At 49.0% G+C, this 18,321-nt stretch overlaps 2 protein-coding genes and 1 pseudogene across 2 annotated transcripts; 1 reads left to right on the forward strand and 2 right to left on the reverse strand.

The window, feature by feature from the left end:
• Positions 1–4,413: 4,413 nt before the first annotated feature.
• Positions 4,414–5,687, reverse strand: LOC102144029 (metallothionein-1-like; annotated as a pseudogene).
• A 3,851-nt stretch (positions 5,688–9,538) lies between these two features.
• Positions 9,539–12,432, reverse strand: LOC102142606 (metallothionein-2-like). Its single transcript, XM_005591989.5, has 4 exons — positions 12,031–12,432; positions 10,771–11,626; positions 10,113–10,178; positions 9,539–9,769 (listed from the first exon to the last, which is right to left on the reverse strand). Exons 2-4 carry the CDS (start codon positions 10,892–10,894, stop codon positions 9,678–9,680), a joined length of 282 nt encoding a protein of 93 aa, XP_005592046.3. The 5' UTR covers positions 10,895–11,626; positions 12,031–12,432; the 3' UTR covers positions 9,539–9,677.
• Positions 12,433–12,616: 184 nt separating this feature from the next.
• LOC102141421 (metallothionein-2) lies at positions 12,617–13,955 on the forward strand. The gene is made up of 3 exons (XM_005591985.5): positions 12,617–12,715; positions 13,316–13,381; positions 13,724–13,955. Exons 1-3 carry the CDS (start codon positions 12,688–12,690, stop codon positions 13,813–13,815), a joined length of 186 nt encoding a protein of 61 aa, XP_005592042.3. The 5' UTR covers positions 12,617–12,687; the 3' UTR covers positions 13,816–13,955.
• Positions 13,956–18,321: the final 4,366 nt, after the last annotated feature.

An 18,321-nucleotide genomic window follows, 5' to 3' on the forward strand; every position in this document is an offset into this window, starting at 1 on the left:
AAATTCTCCAGGATGATACACTGCTGCAGCATTTGGACAGAGAACAAGCCTTTCCCACACTTTGAGTCATTGATCTTCACACAAACCAGAGACATTTTGAATGTACAGGGTCTGGCGAGATTGTACTGTCTTCTAGAGGAGTTAAGCAATCTGCCCAAGGTCACACAGCTCAGAAGTAAAGGGACGAATGAATCTATGCTATGGCTGTCCTCATGTGCTCAACATAGCAGCAGATCATGATGTCAGCGGATGCTAAGCCCGGCCCCTCACAGTCCAGAGCTGGAAGGGCCCGTGGCCAGTTAGCCCTGCTGTGCCCTTGAAGGCAGCTGGGCAGCTGAATTCCAGAGAAGACCCAGAGCTATGCACAGGCTCTGACTGCCAACTCAGTGCTCTTCCCAATCTGCCTCTGTGGCAGGTTCAGAGTCCTCATGGTTCTCATGAACAGGTGACAGAGAGTTGTGATTGAGGGCATGTTGCTGCGGTCAACCTGCATGTATGCAAAACCCAGCAGCGTCACTTATATGTCAGTGACATAACCTCTCTGTGTTTCAGTTTCCTGCAGTGTAAAGGGGTAGAATGTACTCATGTGCCAAAAAATACCATATTGGCCAACTCTAGACAGTGTATATAATGATGGTCCCATAAGGTTATAATAAGGACATTTTACTGGACTTTTTAACGTTGAGCTATGTTTAGATGCACAAATATTTACCATTGTGTTACAATTGCATATAATATTCAGTAACATGCTGTAGAGCTTTGAACCCTAGGAGCAATAGGCCACACCATATAATCTATGTGTAGTCTATGTGCGTAGTAGGTCATCATCCTACCTAATCAACACTCTGTGATGTCTGCACAAAGATGAAACTCCTTAAAGATGGGTTTATCAGAATGTATTCCCATTATTAAGTGATACATGAGTGTAATAGGGATAGTTTCATAAAAGTAAATGATTTAGTGTATGTAGAGAACTTAGAATGCTACCTTGTACATCGTGAGTGCTCTACAACATTAGCTACGATTTCATTAGTGTCAATCATGGCTGCTAGGGCTGGAATGCGTGTACCCTTCCAAAATTCATGTGTTAAATTCTGATTCCTAGTGTGTTGCTTTTAAGAGGTGCTGCATTTTAGAGGTGACTACACTGAGAGGACAACGCGCTCATGAGTGGGACTAGAGCCTTAATAAAAGACGCCCGAAGAAGCGTCTTCTTTAACCCCTGCCACCATGTGAGGGCCCAAGAAGAAGAATAAGACCCTCACAAGACTCCAAATATGCTGGTGACTTGGCCTTATACCTCATCCTCCAGAAATGACAGAAACAAGCTTCTGGTATTACAAATTACCCAGTCTATGTTATCTGGTTATAGCCTCCCAAACAGACTCAGACGATAGCACAGATGACATTTTTACTCCAGGCAAAAAAAAAAAAAAAAAAGCCAGGCCTGGTGTCCCTCCCTGGTGTCCTCTGTCTGACTCATCACTCACATGAGCACTGTCCTGTGGCCCTGACAGGGTCCTACACTCTTCCCACAAAGTAGGGATTCACACCAGAAATACAAAGCCATGAGCAAGACAGTCCCTGTCCCCATAACAGAATTGGAAGGATGCCTGCCAGTACTGCGATCACCTGCACCAATATGTGATGTAATGTTTCTGTTTCAAATGACTCCTATTCCCTTAGATATATTTATACAAAAAGCAAGCTCCTAACCACTATTGGAAAAAGAATCAGTTTAACTTCCAGACACAGAAAGTTGCCATCAAATGCTCCTCATTCATATCTCCTCTGCTTCTGCTGTACAACATAATACTGTACTGAACACTGAGGGCAATTATAATACAGTGGTATTTGTGTATCTAGATGTAGTTAAACATAGAAAGGTACAGTACAATTACCTTATAACCTTATAGGACCACCTTCCTATACGTAGTGCATCTGTAACTAAAACGTGCTTATACAGCACATGATGTATTATTATATTCTGCCCCTTTTACAATCCAGGAAACTGAGCCACAGAGAGGTTGTTTCACCCAGGTATACAGCATGATATATCTGGGATTGGCACTCATACAGGCTGACCATAGGATAATGTCCTCAACCACAACCCTATGTCACCCTGCCATGTGACACATGAAGACACTACCTCTGGCACAGAGGCACAGTGGGAAGAGCACTGAGCTGGCAGTCAGAGCCTCTGCATAGCTGCATGTCCTCTCTGGGCTTCAGTTCCCCAGCTATCAAGTCAGGGGCACAATTGGGCTAACTAACCATGGGCCCTTCCAGCTCTGGAATGTGAGGGACTGGGCTTAGCATCCATGGACAGCATGATCTTCCACTACGGCGAGGGCATGAGGACACCCACAGCATAGATTCATTTGTGCCTTTACTTCTGAACTGTGTAACCTTGGGAAGATTGCTTAACTCCTCTAGAAGACAGTACAACTCCTCTAGAAGACAGCACCATCTCACCAAACCCTGCACATTCACTGTGTCCCTGGTTTGTATGACAATCAAATGACTTGAAAGGTGGGAAAGGTGTGTTCTCTGTCTGAATGCTGGAGCAGTGTCTGATCCTGGAGAGCTGGTGCAGGAGGTCATCCACATGCCCTTGAGACCAGAACAGCAAGACTCCAAACCCATCTCCAACTTCAGTCCACTTAATACCTGCAGGCAGATGGGCCTTTTCCAAGGAGCTTGATGGGAGCTAGCAGGATTGTCTGTCTAGAAAGTCCACATGGAGAAATGATTATAATAACACTGTTCATTAAGCCCTAGGCCACTAGTACCAGACCACTGTCCCATTTGATCCCTGCATGGAAATATAATCTCCTATATACAGATGAGGAAATGGAGGCTCAGAGAGGTTAAGCGAGTTGTGCAGGCTACACAGCTCGTAAGGAGTGAAGTGGGCTGTGAACCCAGCTGTGTGACACCAAAGCCTGCACTTGGCCCAGGCTCCCTTCTGAAATTCCCTCTTCACAAAGAGCACCTGCAGCCCATCTAGGGCTTGACTCCTGGACCACCTGTCTCATCTTCCCTGTGATTGAACCACAAATAACAATTCCCTGAGCAGATAGCTGGAGGGACCAGCTGTCGGTAGCAATGATCAGTCCTCATCCTTCTCAATGCACACCACACCCCTTCAAACTACAGAATATGCCATCACCCCTGCAGAGGCCGAGTCAAATACTTCACCTGGGAGCCCCAGTTACTATCTATAGTCAGCTTGCCAGGACAATGCTGGACACTTCGCTCCACCTCCCTATTCACTGTGCTGGCCTGGAGTAAACAAGGGCTGGAATTTGAAGGAGGAGACTGCAGCCTGACCTTAGGAGAAACTTCCAAAGATTCAGAGCCGAGTCAGAACAAGGAGCTCTCAGGGGTAGCGAGAGTTCCATGAGTGACATGGGGCAGTTCGGGACTGATAGTTCCTTTCGGGCATGTCCAGGCCAGCACTGCTGAAGATGAGTGATCCATGCATGAGGGTCAGTCTACACACCGTTCCCAGTGTGAAATACACACCCTCGAACAGATATGCAATGTTTGTAAATTCTTTTATTTTTATGTTATTTATTTAACTATAATCATATATTTCGTTTTTCATATATGTATTGTTTTTCATACGTATTATTTTATTTTTATATATTTATATTAATAATTTGCCTGTTGAGTTTAAAAAGTGGATTTTGTTTTTATATTTCATACTAATTCATATCAGTTCATTTTGCCAAAGCTTAGGTCTGTTGCAGATGCCCATACCGTTACATCTCTTACATGTATAATGGTGTGTTTTTTTGTTTGTTTGTTTGTTTTGAGATTCGCTCTTGTCACCCGGGCTGGAGTACAGCAGTTCGTTCTCGGCTCATTGCAACCACCGCCTCCCAGGTTCAAGTGATTCTCCTGCTTCAGCCTCCAGAATAGCTGGGATTACAGGCACCTGATAGCACTCCCGGCTAATTTTTGTATTTTTAGTAGAGGTGGGGGTTTCATCACATTGGCCAGGCTGGTCTTGAACTTCTGACCTCAGGTGATCCACTCACCTTTGCTTCCCAAAATGCAGGGATTACAGGTGTGAGACACGATGCCCGGCCTACATGTATAATGCTTTTACATTTTTTAGCTGAGACAGGTAATGTGATTTGCCTTAAAGAACTCAGTGTGAAAGGTGATAGGACCTGGTACCAGCATGCACGTGACTGGACTCTCAGTGCAGTCCCTCATCTCAGCTCTGTCGGGTATCAGGTCACTTTTGTCCAAGGCACACAAAATAAAACCAAGCCTGAATAAAGTCAACTTTTATTATTATTTTATTTTTGAAAAACCAAATGTACTAATGGGTCAGTGCTATATGGAAAACAATTAAGGGTTCGTACACTTTCTACTTCTGGGAACAGAGCTTTCCCTACATCAGGCGCAGCAGCTGCACCTGTCAGATGTCCCTTTACAGACACATCCCTGGGCACACTTAGCACAGCCCACGGGGCAGCAGAAGCAGCAGCCTGGGCAAGAAGGGGAGAGGGACAGGTCACAGCTGACTTGAACAGGCACCTCTCTGCCCCAACAGCGGGCCTGGCTCAAGCTTGCACCGAGACCCGGAGGAGCCTTCGTTTGGGATGGTGTGCTCTATCAGGAGACAATGGTGGATCTTCGCAGTGAGAGCCTTCCTATGAAAAACTTGCTCAGCCCCACTGAGCCAGGACAGGGCAGAAGACTGGACGGGCAGTGACTGGGACTGTGCGGACAAAGGAAGGACAATTCGCCAGGACCATACACTTCAGTGAGGAAAGTCTTCAAGAATCAGGTCTATGGTTGGCCGGCTGGTGCCTCTTGTGACCTCAGTTTCCTCATTGTTAAGAATGAAGATTGGTTGGGAATCAACCATCTCTAATGTTCCTCCAGCTCTGATCCTGAATCCGTTTCAGGGGATGTGGGAAGCTAGTGATGAGCCTGCTCCTGCCTGCACAATCTGAGATCCCTCCTCTCACTCAGTCCAGCCCGGAGATTCTCAGGCAAGGCCCCGCACTCACTCTTCTTGCAGGAGGTTCATGTGTACTCTTTGCATTTGCAGGAGCCGGCACAGGTGCAGGACCCACCTGCAAGGAAGAGAAAAAGGCAGTGAGCAGTGAGTGTGGTGCCGGGTTAGGAGCAGGCCCTCAGCATCCTCCTGCTCAGTGCACGGGAAACCTGGTACCTTGTTCTGCTCAGGCACACGGAAGCCCAGCCCCATCTTTTCTCCACACAGGCTCCGATGGGCAGGTGCCCTCCTAATTTTACTCCACATGGCCTTCTGTCAGGAATCCCTTAGAGGCAATGCTTCCTGCCTCCCATCCACCTCAGGCAGCTCTAATGCTGGACAGAGCACTGGGTCCCAGCCCAGGACCCCACTGGCTATCTGGGTGACCTGGCAGTTTTAAGCCTCAGTCTTCTCAGAAATGGGAGGCTCTGGGAAGATGGCAGCGTTCTAAGTGGTGATGAAGGCCCTTGACGGGGAAAAAGCACGAGAAGTGCAAAGGAGTTCACTTTAGGAAAAGCTCAAAATGCACCTCCCTCCTGCCCTGGGGACATTCTATCCTCTGGAATGAAAATGGAGATCCTAAGGCCTCGAAACCCGGTATCTCTTACTAGTGAAGCAGGAGCACTTGGGGTCCATTGCGAGTCGAAGTTCGGCTGGAGTTTCTAAGGGAGAGGGGAAGAGGCAGTGGGGCAGGTGGGAGGCGTGGTGGATTCTAGGAACCTGGCGATCAATTTACAGGTAGAGAAGGGCGCCGGGTGCAGAGCACCCCCTCCTCCACCCTGACGCGGAATCCGCGGCGCCTGGCGTCCTGGGTTGGGATGTGCGCAGTAGGCGGGTCTGGCGCATTATCCCCTGAGCACAGCCTGGTGGGCCCCCGAGGGCTGCCCCTTTGGCGCCTGCTGGTGCAGAAGGAGCTGTGCCGCCGGAGGTACGTGGGGCCCCTGACACCCTAAGGGCCATTTTCCATTTCCAGGTAGTCGCGTTATCCCCATCCCCCGACCTACACCTTTGCCACCAACTTTGCGTCCCCCGGGTCCGTGTGCAGCTCCATCCTTGTGCTCACCTTCTTCATTGGCTGGAGCTGGGAGCAGAGAGAGTGAGCCGTGTGCACATGTGTGGCCATGGAGGTGACTTTTGTTTCTCCCCCGCCCTCCCCCCGCATTGCCTGTCGCTCTTCCCACCTAGGACCCTCAAACTCCTTCCCCCTGTACACACAACCTGGCGACCACGGGTCAGCCTCTCTCTCTTCCTTCCATGCTATCATATAACATTTCGATTTTGCCAGGCCCGTTTAAATCATTGTTTCTTTGAACCCTCCCAACAATCCTAAAGGGAAATACTATTTATGAACCCGTTTTACTAATCTGACAATTATAACATAAACTTTAAGTAACTTGCTCAACATCACAGAATGGAAAAGTTGCCACTGATTTGAATCTAGCCAGCCTCTCAAGAGAAAGTGTCCATGATCAGGCCTTCCTTTGGCCCAGGACTGTCATCAGCATCTCCCTATTGCTGGACATCTTTTAAACAATGTCAAGCCACAAGCTAAACCATGAGCTGTGACAGAAGCAATCTATAACTGTAATATATATACACAGACATACAACACATTTATACTTCTGGTTGTCTTCTATGTGTGGAATAAGACTGATTTTCATTTTCGCTGCTGGAAAAGAGTGTGCTTTAAATAAAAATATATTTAAGAAAATATTAATCACTTCAATGTTGTACGTTAAGTAACATACAGTGACTGTGTGTGCAGAAGTGACACTGTTTTTGATCTGACATGAGGCATGGATGGAATCTTGCTTATAGCTTTGTATCCCTAGTGTTGATGACTATTTTATGGGAAGAACAAACGTCTCTTTTGACCACAGGACACATGTTCATGTAGTAGATGAGAATAACAGGATACACAAGTGAGCACATCTGGCCTGGCTGCTTTGTCTGTGAGTAAATAAATAGCCCCAAGCTATGTAAAATGAGAAAAAAAAAAAAGCAACAGTTAATGTTGTAGATGACTCACCCCTTGCCAGGCACCATTCTAAGTTCCTTACATGAATTAAATCATTTAATTTTACAAGCCAGATATCATTATACTTCAGTTGATAAGACTGATACACAGAGGTTATGTCACACACATAGTGGCAGAGGTGGGATTTGCACTCATGCAGGCTGACCTCAGCATCATGTCTTTACCCCCTGCTCTATGCCACCAAGTCAACACAAAGATGAGGACACTGAAAGTCTGGCTAGGAGGCAGCAGTGGAAGCACATTTAGTTGCAGTCAGATCTCTGTGCATACCTGTGACCTCTCTGGGCTTCAGTTCCTATTTCTCAAGCCAAGAGCAAAATTTATTCATCTCCAAGGTCCCTTATAGCTTTGAACTGAGATGGGCAGGGTTTGGCATCCAGGGATGGCATGATCTGCCAGCTGTGGGCAGGGCCAGAGGCCAGCCGTACCATAGGTTCATGCATCCTTTTCCTTCTCAGCTGTGTGGCATTGGGCAGGTTGTTTAATTCCTCTGAAAGACGACTTAAGCACGCCAGCCCCTGAATATTTTCTGTCCCTGTCCTGAAGCTTGTGACTTTCATTCAACTTGTCGCCTGAAGGTCAAATGACATGAAGAATGGGAAAGGATTTTATGTGTGTTCAAATGTTGGGGCAGCATCTTATCACAGAGGACTTTCTGCAGGAGGACATCCACACTCCTCCTGGCACTGGATCAGCCAGGGACGCAACCCCTCCACAGCATCCCATCCAGAGCAATGCTTCCAAACCAATGAGCCTTTCTTCAAGAGCAAGTTAGGATTTAATAGTATCTTCATCCAAGAAAGTCAGTGCAGAGAGAATTATCATAATCACCACTGTTTATTAAAACCTAGGCAGCAGCCAGGCCACTGTCTCATTTTCTTTTTTTGTTTGCTTTGGTTTTGGTTTTTGTTTAGACAGTCTTGTTCTGTTGCCTAGCCTGGAGTGCAGTGGCACAATCTTGGCTAGCCTCTATATCCTGGACTTAAGCAATCTTCCTATCTCAGCCTACAGAGTGGCTGGGACCACAGGTGTATGGCATCACGCCATCTAATTTTTGTATTTTTTGTAGAGACGGGGTTTCTCCATGTTGCCCAGGCTGGTCTCAAACTCCTGGGCTCAAACAACCTTCCCACCTCTGCCTCCCAAAGTGCTGGCATTACAGGCATGCGCCACTGTGTCCGGCCCACTCTCTCATTTAATCCCTGCATTGAGAATAATCTCCCTTCTACAAATGAAGCACTAGATGCTCAGAGAGTTTGGGTGATTTGCCCAAACCACACAGCCAGTAAGTGGTGGAGTGGGCTGTGAACTAGGACTGCCTGACAACTAAAACTATGCCCTAGGTGTAGGCTGCCTCCTGAAATCGCTTCACAGGGAAGCAGCGGGTAAGTGTGGTCCTGACTTCTAGGCAAGGAGACTCATCTTCTTCCTTGACTGAACATCGAATAGCATCCCCCCCACAAATGGAGGGACTAACTTGTCATTAATAAGACATCCAGGGACTCTTTCCTTTCTAAGGAACATCACCACGCTCAGCAAGCTGCACAATCTGCCATAGCTGTGTTCTGAGAACTTCTGTTAATAAACTAATATTAATTATGGAGATGATGAAATCAAAATGAAAATTCCAAAATAACTTTACCCGCAACCCATGCTGACACTGCATCTTGCCGGGAGTATCTGGTTCGAAGTAGTCAAGGGCTGGAGCTTGAAAAAGGAACAAACTCAACCTGAATTTGGGAGGAATTTCCAAAGATTCAGAGCCAACTCCCAACAGGGAGCTCTCAGGGTTCAGCGAGTGTCCTGACTATGCTGTCTGTGACGCTGGCTAGGCCAAGCCTGATGGTTCCTCATGAGAATGTCGTGGACTGTGTCTGCTGTCCCCAGTCTGCAATGCAAATCATCCATGAACAAATGTGCAGAATTTCTAAATCTTCCATTTTTCTGTTATTTCTGTATGTACTTATTGATTTTTTTGTGTAACATGTAAAAAATGGGTTCCGTATTTTGTGTTTCATTATCTTCATAATTAATATTACTTTATTTACAAAGGTGTAGGTCTGGGCTGGGTAGGAAATGAAAACTGTCCCTTCACCAGGGAGTTTGAGAAGCCCCGTGTAGGATTCAAGCAACGCAGGCATTGGAATCTACCTCCTGTGGTCACTTTCAATCCCAAAATCTGCTGAGAAACTGAATTTGGGCAGGGAAACCTGAGAATAACCATGAGGAATGGAGAAGTCCCTGTGCCACATTTAACATGATTTGAGCTGATCGTGTACGTTGCCTGTCCCCATATGATCCGGCACAGTGCAGGTGCATTTTGTGGAAGATAAAGCTCAGTGAGTTAGCAGGGCTTGCCTGAAGGTGCTCAGACTGTTAGAGGCTCACATTTCCATCCAGAGACCAGTCTCTTAAACTCCCAGTTCAATCTTCCACCCCAGTCCCTTATTCCAAAAAACACACAGGAACCAGAACCAGAATCAAGTCTAAGTGTTTAATTATGATTCACATATTTCACAGGAAAAGGAATGCAGCAAATGGGTCAAGGTTGTATCAAAAAAGCAAAAAATCCTGGATTTTACTAATCAATCTATATTTGGGAGCAGGGCTGTCCCAGCATCAGGCGCAGCAGCAGCACTTGTCCAACACCCCTTTGCAGATGCAGCCCTGGGCACACTTGGCACAGCCCACAGGGCAGCAGGAGCAGCAGCCTGGGGAGGAACGGAGAGTGAGAGGTCACAGCAGAGTCGACCAGCGACCTCCCTGCCCGAACAGAGGCCTGTCTCCATCCCTGCCTCCAGCCCCAGAGGACCATCATTTCAGGATGGCATGGTCTTGTCAGGAGACAACTGGTGCCACTGGGGTGGGTCTTCCTATGAGAAAGCTTCCCCACCCCACATAAGCCCTGGAAAGGCCAGAAGACTAGACAGGCAGTGATGGCCTACAGGGACAAAGGAAGGCCAGTTCCTGAGAAGCATGAACTCAGAGCCAGCCTTGAGTTCCCTCCCAACCTTAGCCACAGCCGCAGATTCCTGGAGATGGCCCCGCACTCACTCTTCTTGCAGGAGGTGCATTTGCACTCTTTGCACTTGCAGGAGCCAGGGCAGGTGCAGGAGACACCTGCAAGGAGAGAAAAAGCCAGGCAGGCGTGAATGAGATGCAGAAGGTGCAGCAGTGGGTCAATAATTGTCCGGTTCCCCCTCCTCTGTGCAGGCCCAGCCCTCAGAGCTGCTTTCCCACTAAGAGCAGAGGAAGAGAAGGGCCATGTCCTCTCCCTTCGTGCTGGGAAAACCAAGCACCCGCCTATTTGTATTCCAAAGGAAAGTCCCAGGCTCCTATATGGCCCAGGAAGACTGCGACTTCGACTTTCTGTCCTGAACCCAGAAGAGGCAATGTCCCCTCCTACCCAATGCTTCCATTCCAATCCAGCTGCTAAGAGTCAAGTTAGAGAGCTGGGGCTTAGCCAGCAGCCCTGTGACCAACCGGGTGACATGGAGCAGGACAGCCTTGAGCCTCAGGGCCCTCAACTCTGACACAGATGCACAGGGAGGAGGGACATGCTCTCAGGAGCTTGGCCAAAGGAAAGCACTGGACGAATAAAGGAGTCCTCTTCAGCTCAGATCGCAAAATAAGACCTCCTCAAACCCAGGGACACTCTCCATGATGTCTGAGAATTCGGCATCCCAATGCGCAGAACCCGGGCGCCCCTTACCAGAGGCGCAGGAGCAGTTGGGGTCCATTGCAACAGGAGGCAAGAGTGGAGTTCCGAAGCGAGAAGAGAAGAGGCAGTGGTGGACGTGGAAGGCGTGGTGGAGCCCAACAGCCAGCGGCTGCATTTATAGTCAAGAAAGGGGGCCGGGCGCAGACGCCCCGCCCCGCCCTTGCACCCGCCCCGCCGAGTCAGCACCGCCAGCTGTTCTGGGCTGGGCTGTGCGCAGCAGATGGGCAAGGTGCAAGTTCCTTGAGCGCAGCTGGGTGCACACCGCAGGATCGCCCCTTTTGCAATGGCTCGCGAGGGAGGCGCTGTGCACCCGGGTGCGCGGCTTCTCTCACCCTACCGGGCCTTCCAGCTTCCCTGAAGTTGCCTACTACACCCGCCCCTTGTCGTTCCGCCTACCCCAGTATTCTGGATTTCCCCCCACCCCCACCAACGCCCAGGTCTCAAGTCGATAGCTAAGTCTTTCCTGGAGTCGAGGGTAACCCCAGTCTTGTGCTCCACTTTCTGGATCTGACAAAGCAAGGAGCACAGCAAGGCAGTAGTGTGCAAAGGCAGGCCAAGGGTGCAAACTTCACATCTCTGGCCTTATCTGCCCTGTCCCGGTTCTTACCTCAGTCCTTTGGCCACATTTCTCTTGTGTACAGCAACACAGAAGACACAGGGCTCTGCCTCACTCTCTTCCATTCTCCACTCTTGAGGGGCTAAATGGGCCACATTTGTCCAGGTCCTCCTTTGCATAAATCTCTCCAGGGTCTCCCCACAGCCTAGCCAGGTACCCCACTACAGGATGGCAGTTTTGAATGTGTGAGATGTCCCCAGAAGAGGGATCATTGAAGGTGATATGAAGATCCTGCATTAAATTAGAAAGCAAGAGAGCTGGTTATTTTTCCTTCCATATTACTATTACTCTACATTACACAGGTCCGTGTTTGACCATTTAGTCACTTTCTATCTTTGAACTCTCACAGCAACCCTAAATGGACATGAGTTCTATTCGTGAACCCGTATTCCTAATCTGGACAATGACAATACAAGGAGTTCAAGCCACTAGCCCAGGGTCAGGGGGCTGGGAAGTGGCACTGCTGGGTGTGAATCCTGTCAGCTTCTCAAGGGAGAGAGGTCAGTGATGAAGCTTCCCTATGTATGGCCCAGGTATATTCATCTCTTCACTGCTTGAAATCTTTAAACAAAACCAAGCATCAAGGTCAGTCCTAGAAGCAAAACAGAGACATAGAGGGATATGAATAAGCATACTTTGATGGGAGGGAGACAGGGCCTTGTGTCTTCCGAGTAGCTGTGCACAGGAGAAATGTGGCACAAGAACTGAGGAGGGGAAGGGGAAAGGGACAGGCAGTGCCAGAGATCCGAAGGTCGCATCCTCCGCCTGTCCTTTGCACACTACTCCCTTGCTATGCTCCCTGCTCCCGCCAATCCAGACAGTTGAACAAGAGACTGGGGTTGCAAGGCTTAACTGTTGGCAAGGGGGTGGGCAGGCTTCGGGGTGTGGGGCGCACGCAGGTCAGGGTCTCGGGCCGTGCGGAACGCCAAGGGTGGGGGAGTAGCAGGTAATCTCAAGGAATTGGGCAGACCGGGCAGGGTGAAAGAAGCAGCTAATCCGGGTGCACAACGCCTCCCGCGCGAGCCGGTGCGAAAGGCGGAGGCCAGCGGTGTGCACCAACCTGCACTCAGGGTGCTTTGCGCCCGGCACCTCTGCTGCACACAGCCCAGCCCAGGACTACTGGTGGCTTGGACTCAGCTGGTCCGGTGCAAGGGCGGGGCGGGGTCTCTGCTCCCGGCGCCTACCCCTGACTACAAAAGGAGCCGCCAACTGTTGCGCTTCACCACATCTTACACGTGTTCCACTCCCTCTTCCCTTCTCGCTTGGGAACTCCAGTCTCGCTTCAGGTTGCGATGGACCCCAAATGCTCCTGCGCCGCTGGTAAGGGACGCCCGGGTTCTGTGCCTTGGAATGCCAAATTCCCAGACACCACAGAGAGTGTCCCTGGGTTTGAGGAGGTCGCGTTTTGCGATCTGAGCTGAAGGTGACTCCTTTATTCTTCCTTGAGAAAGATTCTTTCCTATTCTTTCCTCTTGGCCAAGCTCCTGAGAGCAGTTGCCCTCCTCCCTGTGCCTCTATATCAGAGCTGAGGGTCTTGAGACTCAAGGCTGTCCTGCTCCACATCACCCCGTTGGTCAGGAGACTGCTGGCTGAGCCTCAATGCTCTAACCAGGCTCTGAGCCGCCGGATTGGATGGGAGGCATTGGATAGGAGGGGACATTGCCTTTTCGGGGTTCTTGACAGAATGTCGAAGTTGTAGTCTTCCCGGGCTGGACCTGGAGCCTGGGACTTTCCTTTTGAATAAAAACAGGAGGGTGTTTGGCCTTCCCAGCATGAAGGGGCTTCTCTTCCTCTGCTGAGTGGGAAAGGAGCTCTGAGGGCTGGCCCTGCACAGACGAAGGGACACTGGACACTCATTGACCCACTGCTGTACCTTCTGCATCTCACTCACCTTTCACTGGCTTTTGCTCTTCCTTGCAGGTGTCTCCTGTGCCTGCCCTGGTTCCTGCAAGTGCAAAGAGTGCAAATGCACCTCCTGCAAGAAGAGTGAGTGCAGGGCCATCTCCAGGAATCTGGGGCTGTGGCTAAGGTTGGGAGGGAACCCAAGGTTGGCCCTGAGTGTGTGCTTCTGGGGAACTGGCCTTCCTTTGTCCGCCTAGGCCATCACTGCCTTTCCAGTCTTCTGCCCTGTCCAGGGCTCCTGTGGGGCTGGGCAGTCTCTCACAGGAAGACTCACCTCAACATCCACCAATTGTCTCCTGACAAAGCCACACCATCCTGAACTAAGGATCCTCGGGTGCTGGGGTCTGAGCTCAAGTTAGGCCTGCTGTTGGGACAGGGAGCTCCCTGGTCAAGTCTGCTGCGACCTCTGTCTCCCTTTTTCCCCAGGCTGCTGCTCCTGCTGCCCCCTGGGCTGTGCCAAGTGTGCCCAGGGCTGTATCTGCAAAGGGGCGTCAGAGAAGTGCAGCTGCTGCGCCTGAGGTCGGGACTGCCCTGCTGTCAGATGAAAACAGAATGACACGTAAAATCCAGGATTTTGTTTTCTACAACCACGACCCATTTGCTACATTCCTTTTGTCTGTGAAATATGTGAATAATAATTAAACACAGACTTGATTCTGGTTCTGGTTCCTGTTGTATTTTTTGGGAATAAGGGACTGGGGTGGGAGATTGAACTGGGAGATTAGAGACTGGACTCTGGATGGAAATGTGAGCGTCTAACAGTCTGAGTGCCTTCAGGCAAGCCCAGTTACATCACAGACCTCCATCTTCTGTAAAATGCACCTGCACTGTGCCGGATCATGCTTCCATATGAGGATGGAGACATACGCTATCAGCTCCAATCATGTTAAATGTGGCATAGGGACTTCTCCATTCCTCATGTTTATTCTCAGGTTTCCCTGACCAAGTTCAGTTCCTCAGCAGATTTTAGGCTTGAAAGTGACCACAGTGGGTGGATTCCAATGCCTGAGTTGCTTGAATCCTACACGGGGCTTCTCACACTCCAAGGCGAAGAGACAGTTTTCATTTTCTATCCATCCCAGATCTAAACCTTTGTAAATAAAGCAATATTAATTATGAAGATAACGAAACACAAAATATAGAACCCACTTGTAACATTTTACACACAAAAAAACTCAATAAATACACAAATAACAGAAAAATGGAAGATTTACAAACTCTGTACATATGTTCATGGATGATTTGTATTGCAGACTGGAAACAGCAGACTGGCCCCACTGTGGACCACACACCTTCAGCAGCACAGGGCAGGACATTCTCATGAGGAACCATCAGGTTTGGCCTAGCCAGCGTCACAGACAGCACACTCAGGACACTCGCTGAACCCTGAGAGCTCCCTGTTGGAACTTGGCTCTGAATCTTTGGAAATTCCTCCCAAGTTCAGGCTGACGTTGTTCCTCTTTCAAGCTCCAGCCCTTGACTATTTCAAACCAGCATGCTCCTGGCAAGACACTGTGATTGTGGGTTGCAGATGAAGTTATTTTGGAATTTTGCTTTTGATTTCATCATCTCCACAATTGCTAATACTTTATTTACTGAAGTTCTCAGAACACAGCTATGGCAGATTGTACAACTGTCTGAGTGTGGAGATGTTCCTCAGGAAGGAAAGAGTCCTGGATGTCTTATTGATGACAAGTTAGTCCCTCCATTTGTCGGGGGGATGCTATTTGATGTTCAATCCCTGAGGAGGAAGGTGAGTCTCCTTGCCTAGAAGTCAGTACCACACTTACCTGCTGCTTTCCTGTGAAGCGATTTCAGAAGGCAGCCAACACCTAGGGCATAGTTTTAGTTGTCAGGCAGTCCTAGTTCACAGCCCACTCCACCACTTACTAGCTGTGTGATTTGGGCAAGTCACCCAAACTCTCTGAGCATCTAGTGCCTCATTTGTAGAAAGGAGATTATTCTCAATGCAGGGATTAAATGAGAGAGTGGGCCAGGCACAGTGGCTCATCATGCCTGTAATGCCAGCACTTTGGGAGGCAGAGGTGGGAAGGTTGTTTGAGCCCAGGAGTTTGAGACAAGCCTGGGCAACATGGAGAAACCCCGTCTCTACAAAAATTACAAACATTAGATGGCGTGATGCCATACACCTGTGGTTCCAGCTACTCTGGAGGCTGAGTAGGGAGGATCACTTGAGCTCAGCATGTAGAAGTTGCAGTGAGCCAAGATCGCGCCACTGTATTCCAGGTTGGGCAACAGAACAAGACCCTATCTCAAAACAAAACAAAACAAAAAACATAAACAAAGCAAAACAAAAAACAAAAACAGAGAGAGAGAGTGGCCTGGCAGCTGCCTAGGTTTTAATAAGCAATAGTGATTATGATCATTCTCTCTGCACTGACTTTCTTGGAAAAAGATATCGTTAAATCCTAACTTGCTCTTGAAGAAAGGCTCATTGGTTTGGAAGCATTGCTCTGGATGGGATGCTGTGGAGGGGTTGCATCCCTGGCTGACCCAGTGCCAGGAGGAGTGTGGATGTCCTCCTGCAGAAAGTCCTCTGTGATAAGACACTGCCCCAACATTTGAACACACATACAATCCTTTCCCATTCTTCATGTCATTTGACTTTCATGCAACTTGTTGAATGAAAGTCACAAGCTTCAGGACAGGGACAAAAAATATTCAGGGGCTGGCGTGCTTGAGTCATCTTTCAGAGGAATTAAACAACCTGCCCAATGCCACACAGCTGAGAAGGAAAGGGATGAATGAACCTATGGTACAGCAGGCCTCTGGCCCTGTCCACAGCTGGCAGATCATGCCATCCCTGGATGCCGAGCCCTGTCCGTCTCAGTTCAAAGCTATAAGGGACGTTGGAGATGAACAAATTTTGCTCTTGGCTTGAGAGGTAGCAACTGAAGCCCAGAGAGGTCACGGCTATGCACAGGGATCTGATCGCTAACTCAACGTGCTTCCACTGCTGCCTCCAGCCAGACATTCGGCGTCCTCATCTTTGTGTTGACTTGGTGGCATAGAGCACGGGGTAAGGACATGATGCTGCAGTCAGACTGTATGAGTATGAATCCCACCTCTGCCACTATGTGTGTGACACAACCTCTGTGTCTCAGTCTCATCAGCTGGAGTATAATAACATCTGGTTTGTAAAATTGAAAGTTTTGATTCATGTAAGGAACTTAAAATGGCACCTGGCCAGGGGCGAGTCATCTATAACATTAACTGCTCCTTTTTTTTTTTCCTCATTACATATAGCATGGGGGATATTTATTTACTCACAGACAAAACAGCCAGGCCAGATACGCTCATTTGTGTATCCTGTTATTCTCATCTACTACATGAACATGTGTCCTGTGATCAAAAGGGACATTTGCTCTTCCCATATAATATTAATCAACTCTAGGGACATAGAGATATAAGATTTCATGCCTCATGTCAGATAAAAAAATCTCATTTCTGCACTCACAGTACTATATTTTACTTAACATAAAACATTGAAGTGATTGATATTTTCTTGAATATTATTTTTTATTTAAAGCAAACACTTTTCCACCAGGGAAAATGAAAATCAGTTTTATTCCACACCTAGAAGATAGTCAGAAAACGCCGGGCACGGTGGCTCACCCCTGTAATCCCACCACTTTGGGAGGCCGAGGAGGCCAGATTACCTGAGGTCAGGATTTCGAGACCAGCCTGGCCAACATGGTGAAACCCGGTCTCTACTAAAAATACAAAAATTACTGGGCATGGTGGCACACGCCTGTAATCCCAGCTACTCTGGAGGCTTAGGTAGGAGAATTGCTTGAGCCCTGGGGACAGAGGTAGCAGTGAGCTGAGATCACGCCACTGCACTGCATCCTGGCTGACAGAGGGAGATTCCTTCTCAAAAAATAAATAAATAAATAAATCCCTCAATAGAGAAGTGCTGACAACAAACTTGGGCCCAAGGAAGGCTTGATCTTGGACACCTTCTCTTAAGAGGCTGGCTAGATTCAAATCAGTGACAAGTTTTCAGCTCTGCGATGTTGAGCAAGTTACTTAAACTTTTTGTTATAGTTGTCAGATTAGTAAAACGGGTTCATAAATAGTATTTCCCATTAGGATTGTTGGGAGTGTTCAAACAATGAATGATTTAAAGAGGTCTGTCTCATTCTAAATGTTACACTATAAGAACATTGAAGAGAAATATCCACTTCTCTCCTTGATTGAAAGCAGGGTCTGCATGTCACCTAAAGTCATCCTCTTTGGAGGACATCCCTCATTTTTAAAACTGCCATCCTGCAGTGGGGTGGCCGGTAGGCCTGGGGTAGTCCCAGAGAACTATATGAAAAGGAGGACACTGACAAGTGTGCCCGCCATCACCTCAGAGGAGGAGCATGGAGGGAAGAGAGAGAGGCTGACCCGTGGTCGCCATGTTCTGTATACAGAGGCAACGAGTTTGAGGGTCCTAGGTAGGAAGAGGTACAGGCAATGCAGGGGGAGGGCGAGGGAAAAGCAAAAGTCACCTCCACTGCCGTTCATCTGCGCAAGGCTCACTCGCTCTGCTCCCCGCTCCAGCCAATGAAGAAGGTGAGCACGAGGATGGAGCTGCGTAAGGACCCGGGAGAGTCGAAGCTGATGGTGACCCTGCAGGGCGAGAGGAGAGAAGGGGTTGGGGAAAGCGCGACCACCTAGGAATGGGAAATGGCCCTCAGGGTGGCAGGGACGGAGTACTTCTGGCAGCACAGCCCCTCCCCGTGCGAGCGGGCGCCAAAGGGGCGGACCCAGGGAGCCCACCAAGCTGCACTCAGGGGACTGTGCGCCCGAACCGCCTACTGCGTACCGCCCACCCCAGACCACGGGCCCCGCGGATTCCGTGTGGTGGTCGGGGAGGGGGTGCTCTGCACCCGGCCCCCTCCTCTAACTATAATTGAACTCCCGGTTCCTAGAATCCACCACGCCTCCCACCTGCCCCACTGCTTCTTAGCCTCTCCCTTGGAACTCCAGCTTTACCTCGCCTCCTCATGGACCCC

The sequence above is a fragment of the Macaca fascicularis genome, chromosome 20 (genome assembly GCF_037993035.2).
Source record: "Macaca fascicularis isolate 582-1 chromosome 20, T2T-MFA8v1.1".
NCBI classification, from domain to species: domain Eukaryota; kingdom Metazoa; phylum Chordata; class Mammalia; order Primates; family Cercopithecidae; genus Macaca; species Macaca fascicularis.

Excerpts from the sequence above, each read along its gene's own strand:
- LOC102141421 (XM_005591985.5), top strand. The coding sequence starts at position 12,688 with ATGGACCCCAAATGCTCCTGCGCCGCTG. Across the intron at positions 12,716-13,315 it reads CAAATGCTCCTGCGCCGCTG|GTGTCTCCTGTGCCTGCCCT; the intron begins GTAAGGGACGCC and ends TCTTCCTTGCAG. Across the intron at positions 13,382-13,723 it reads ATGCACCTCCTGCAAGAAGA|GCTGCTGCTCCTGCTGCCCC; the intron begins GTGAGTGCAGGG and ends CTTTTTCCCCAG.
- LOC102142606 (XM_005591989.5), bottom strand. The coding sequence starts at position 10,894 with ATGCAGCCGCTGGCTGTTGGGCTCCACCACGCCTTCCACGTCCACCAC. Across the intron at positions 10,179-10,770 it reads CAACTGCTCCTGCGCCTCTG|GTGTCTCCTGCACCTGCCCT; the intron begins GTAAGGGGCGCC and ends CTCTCCTTGCAG. Across the intron at positions 9,770-10,112 it reads ATGCACCTCCTGCAAGAAGA|GCTGCTGCTCCTGCTGCCCT; the intron begins GTGAGTGCGGGG and ends GTTCCTCCCCAG.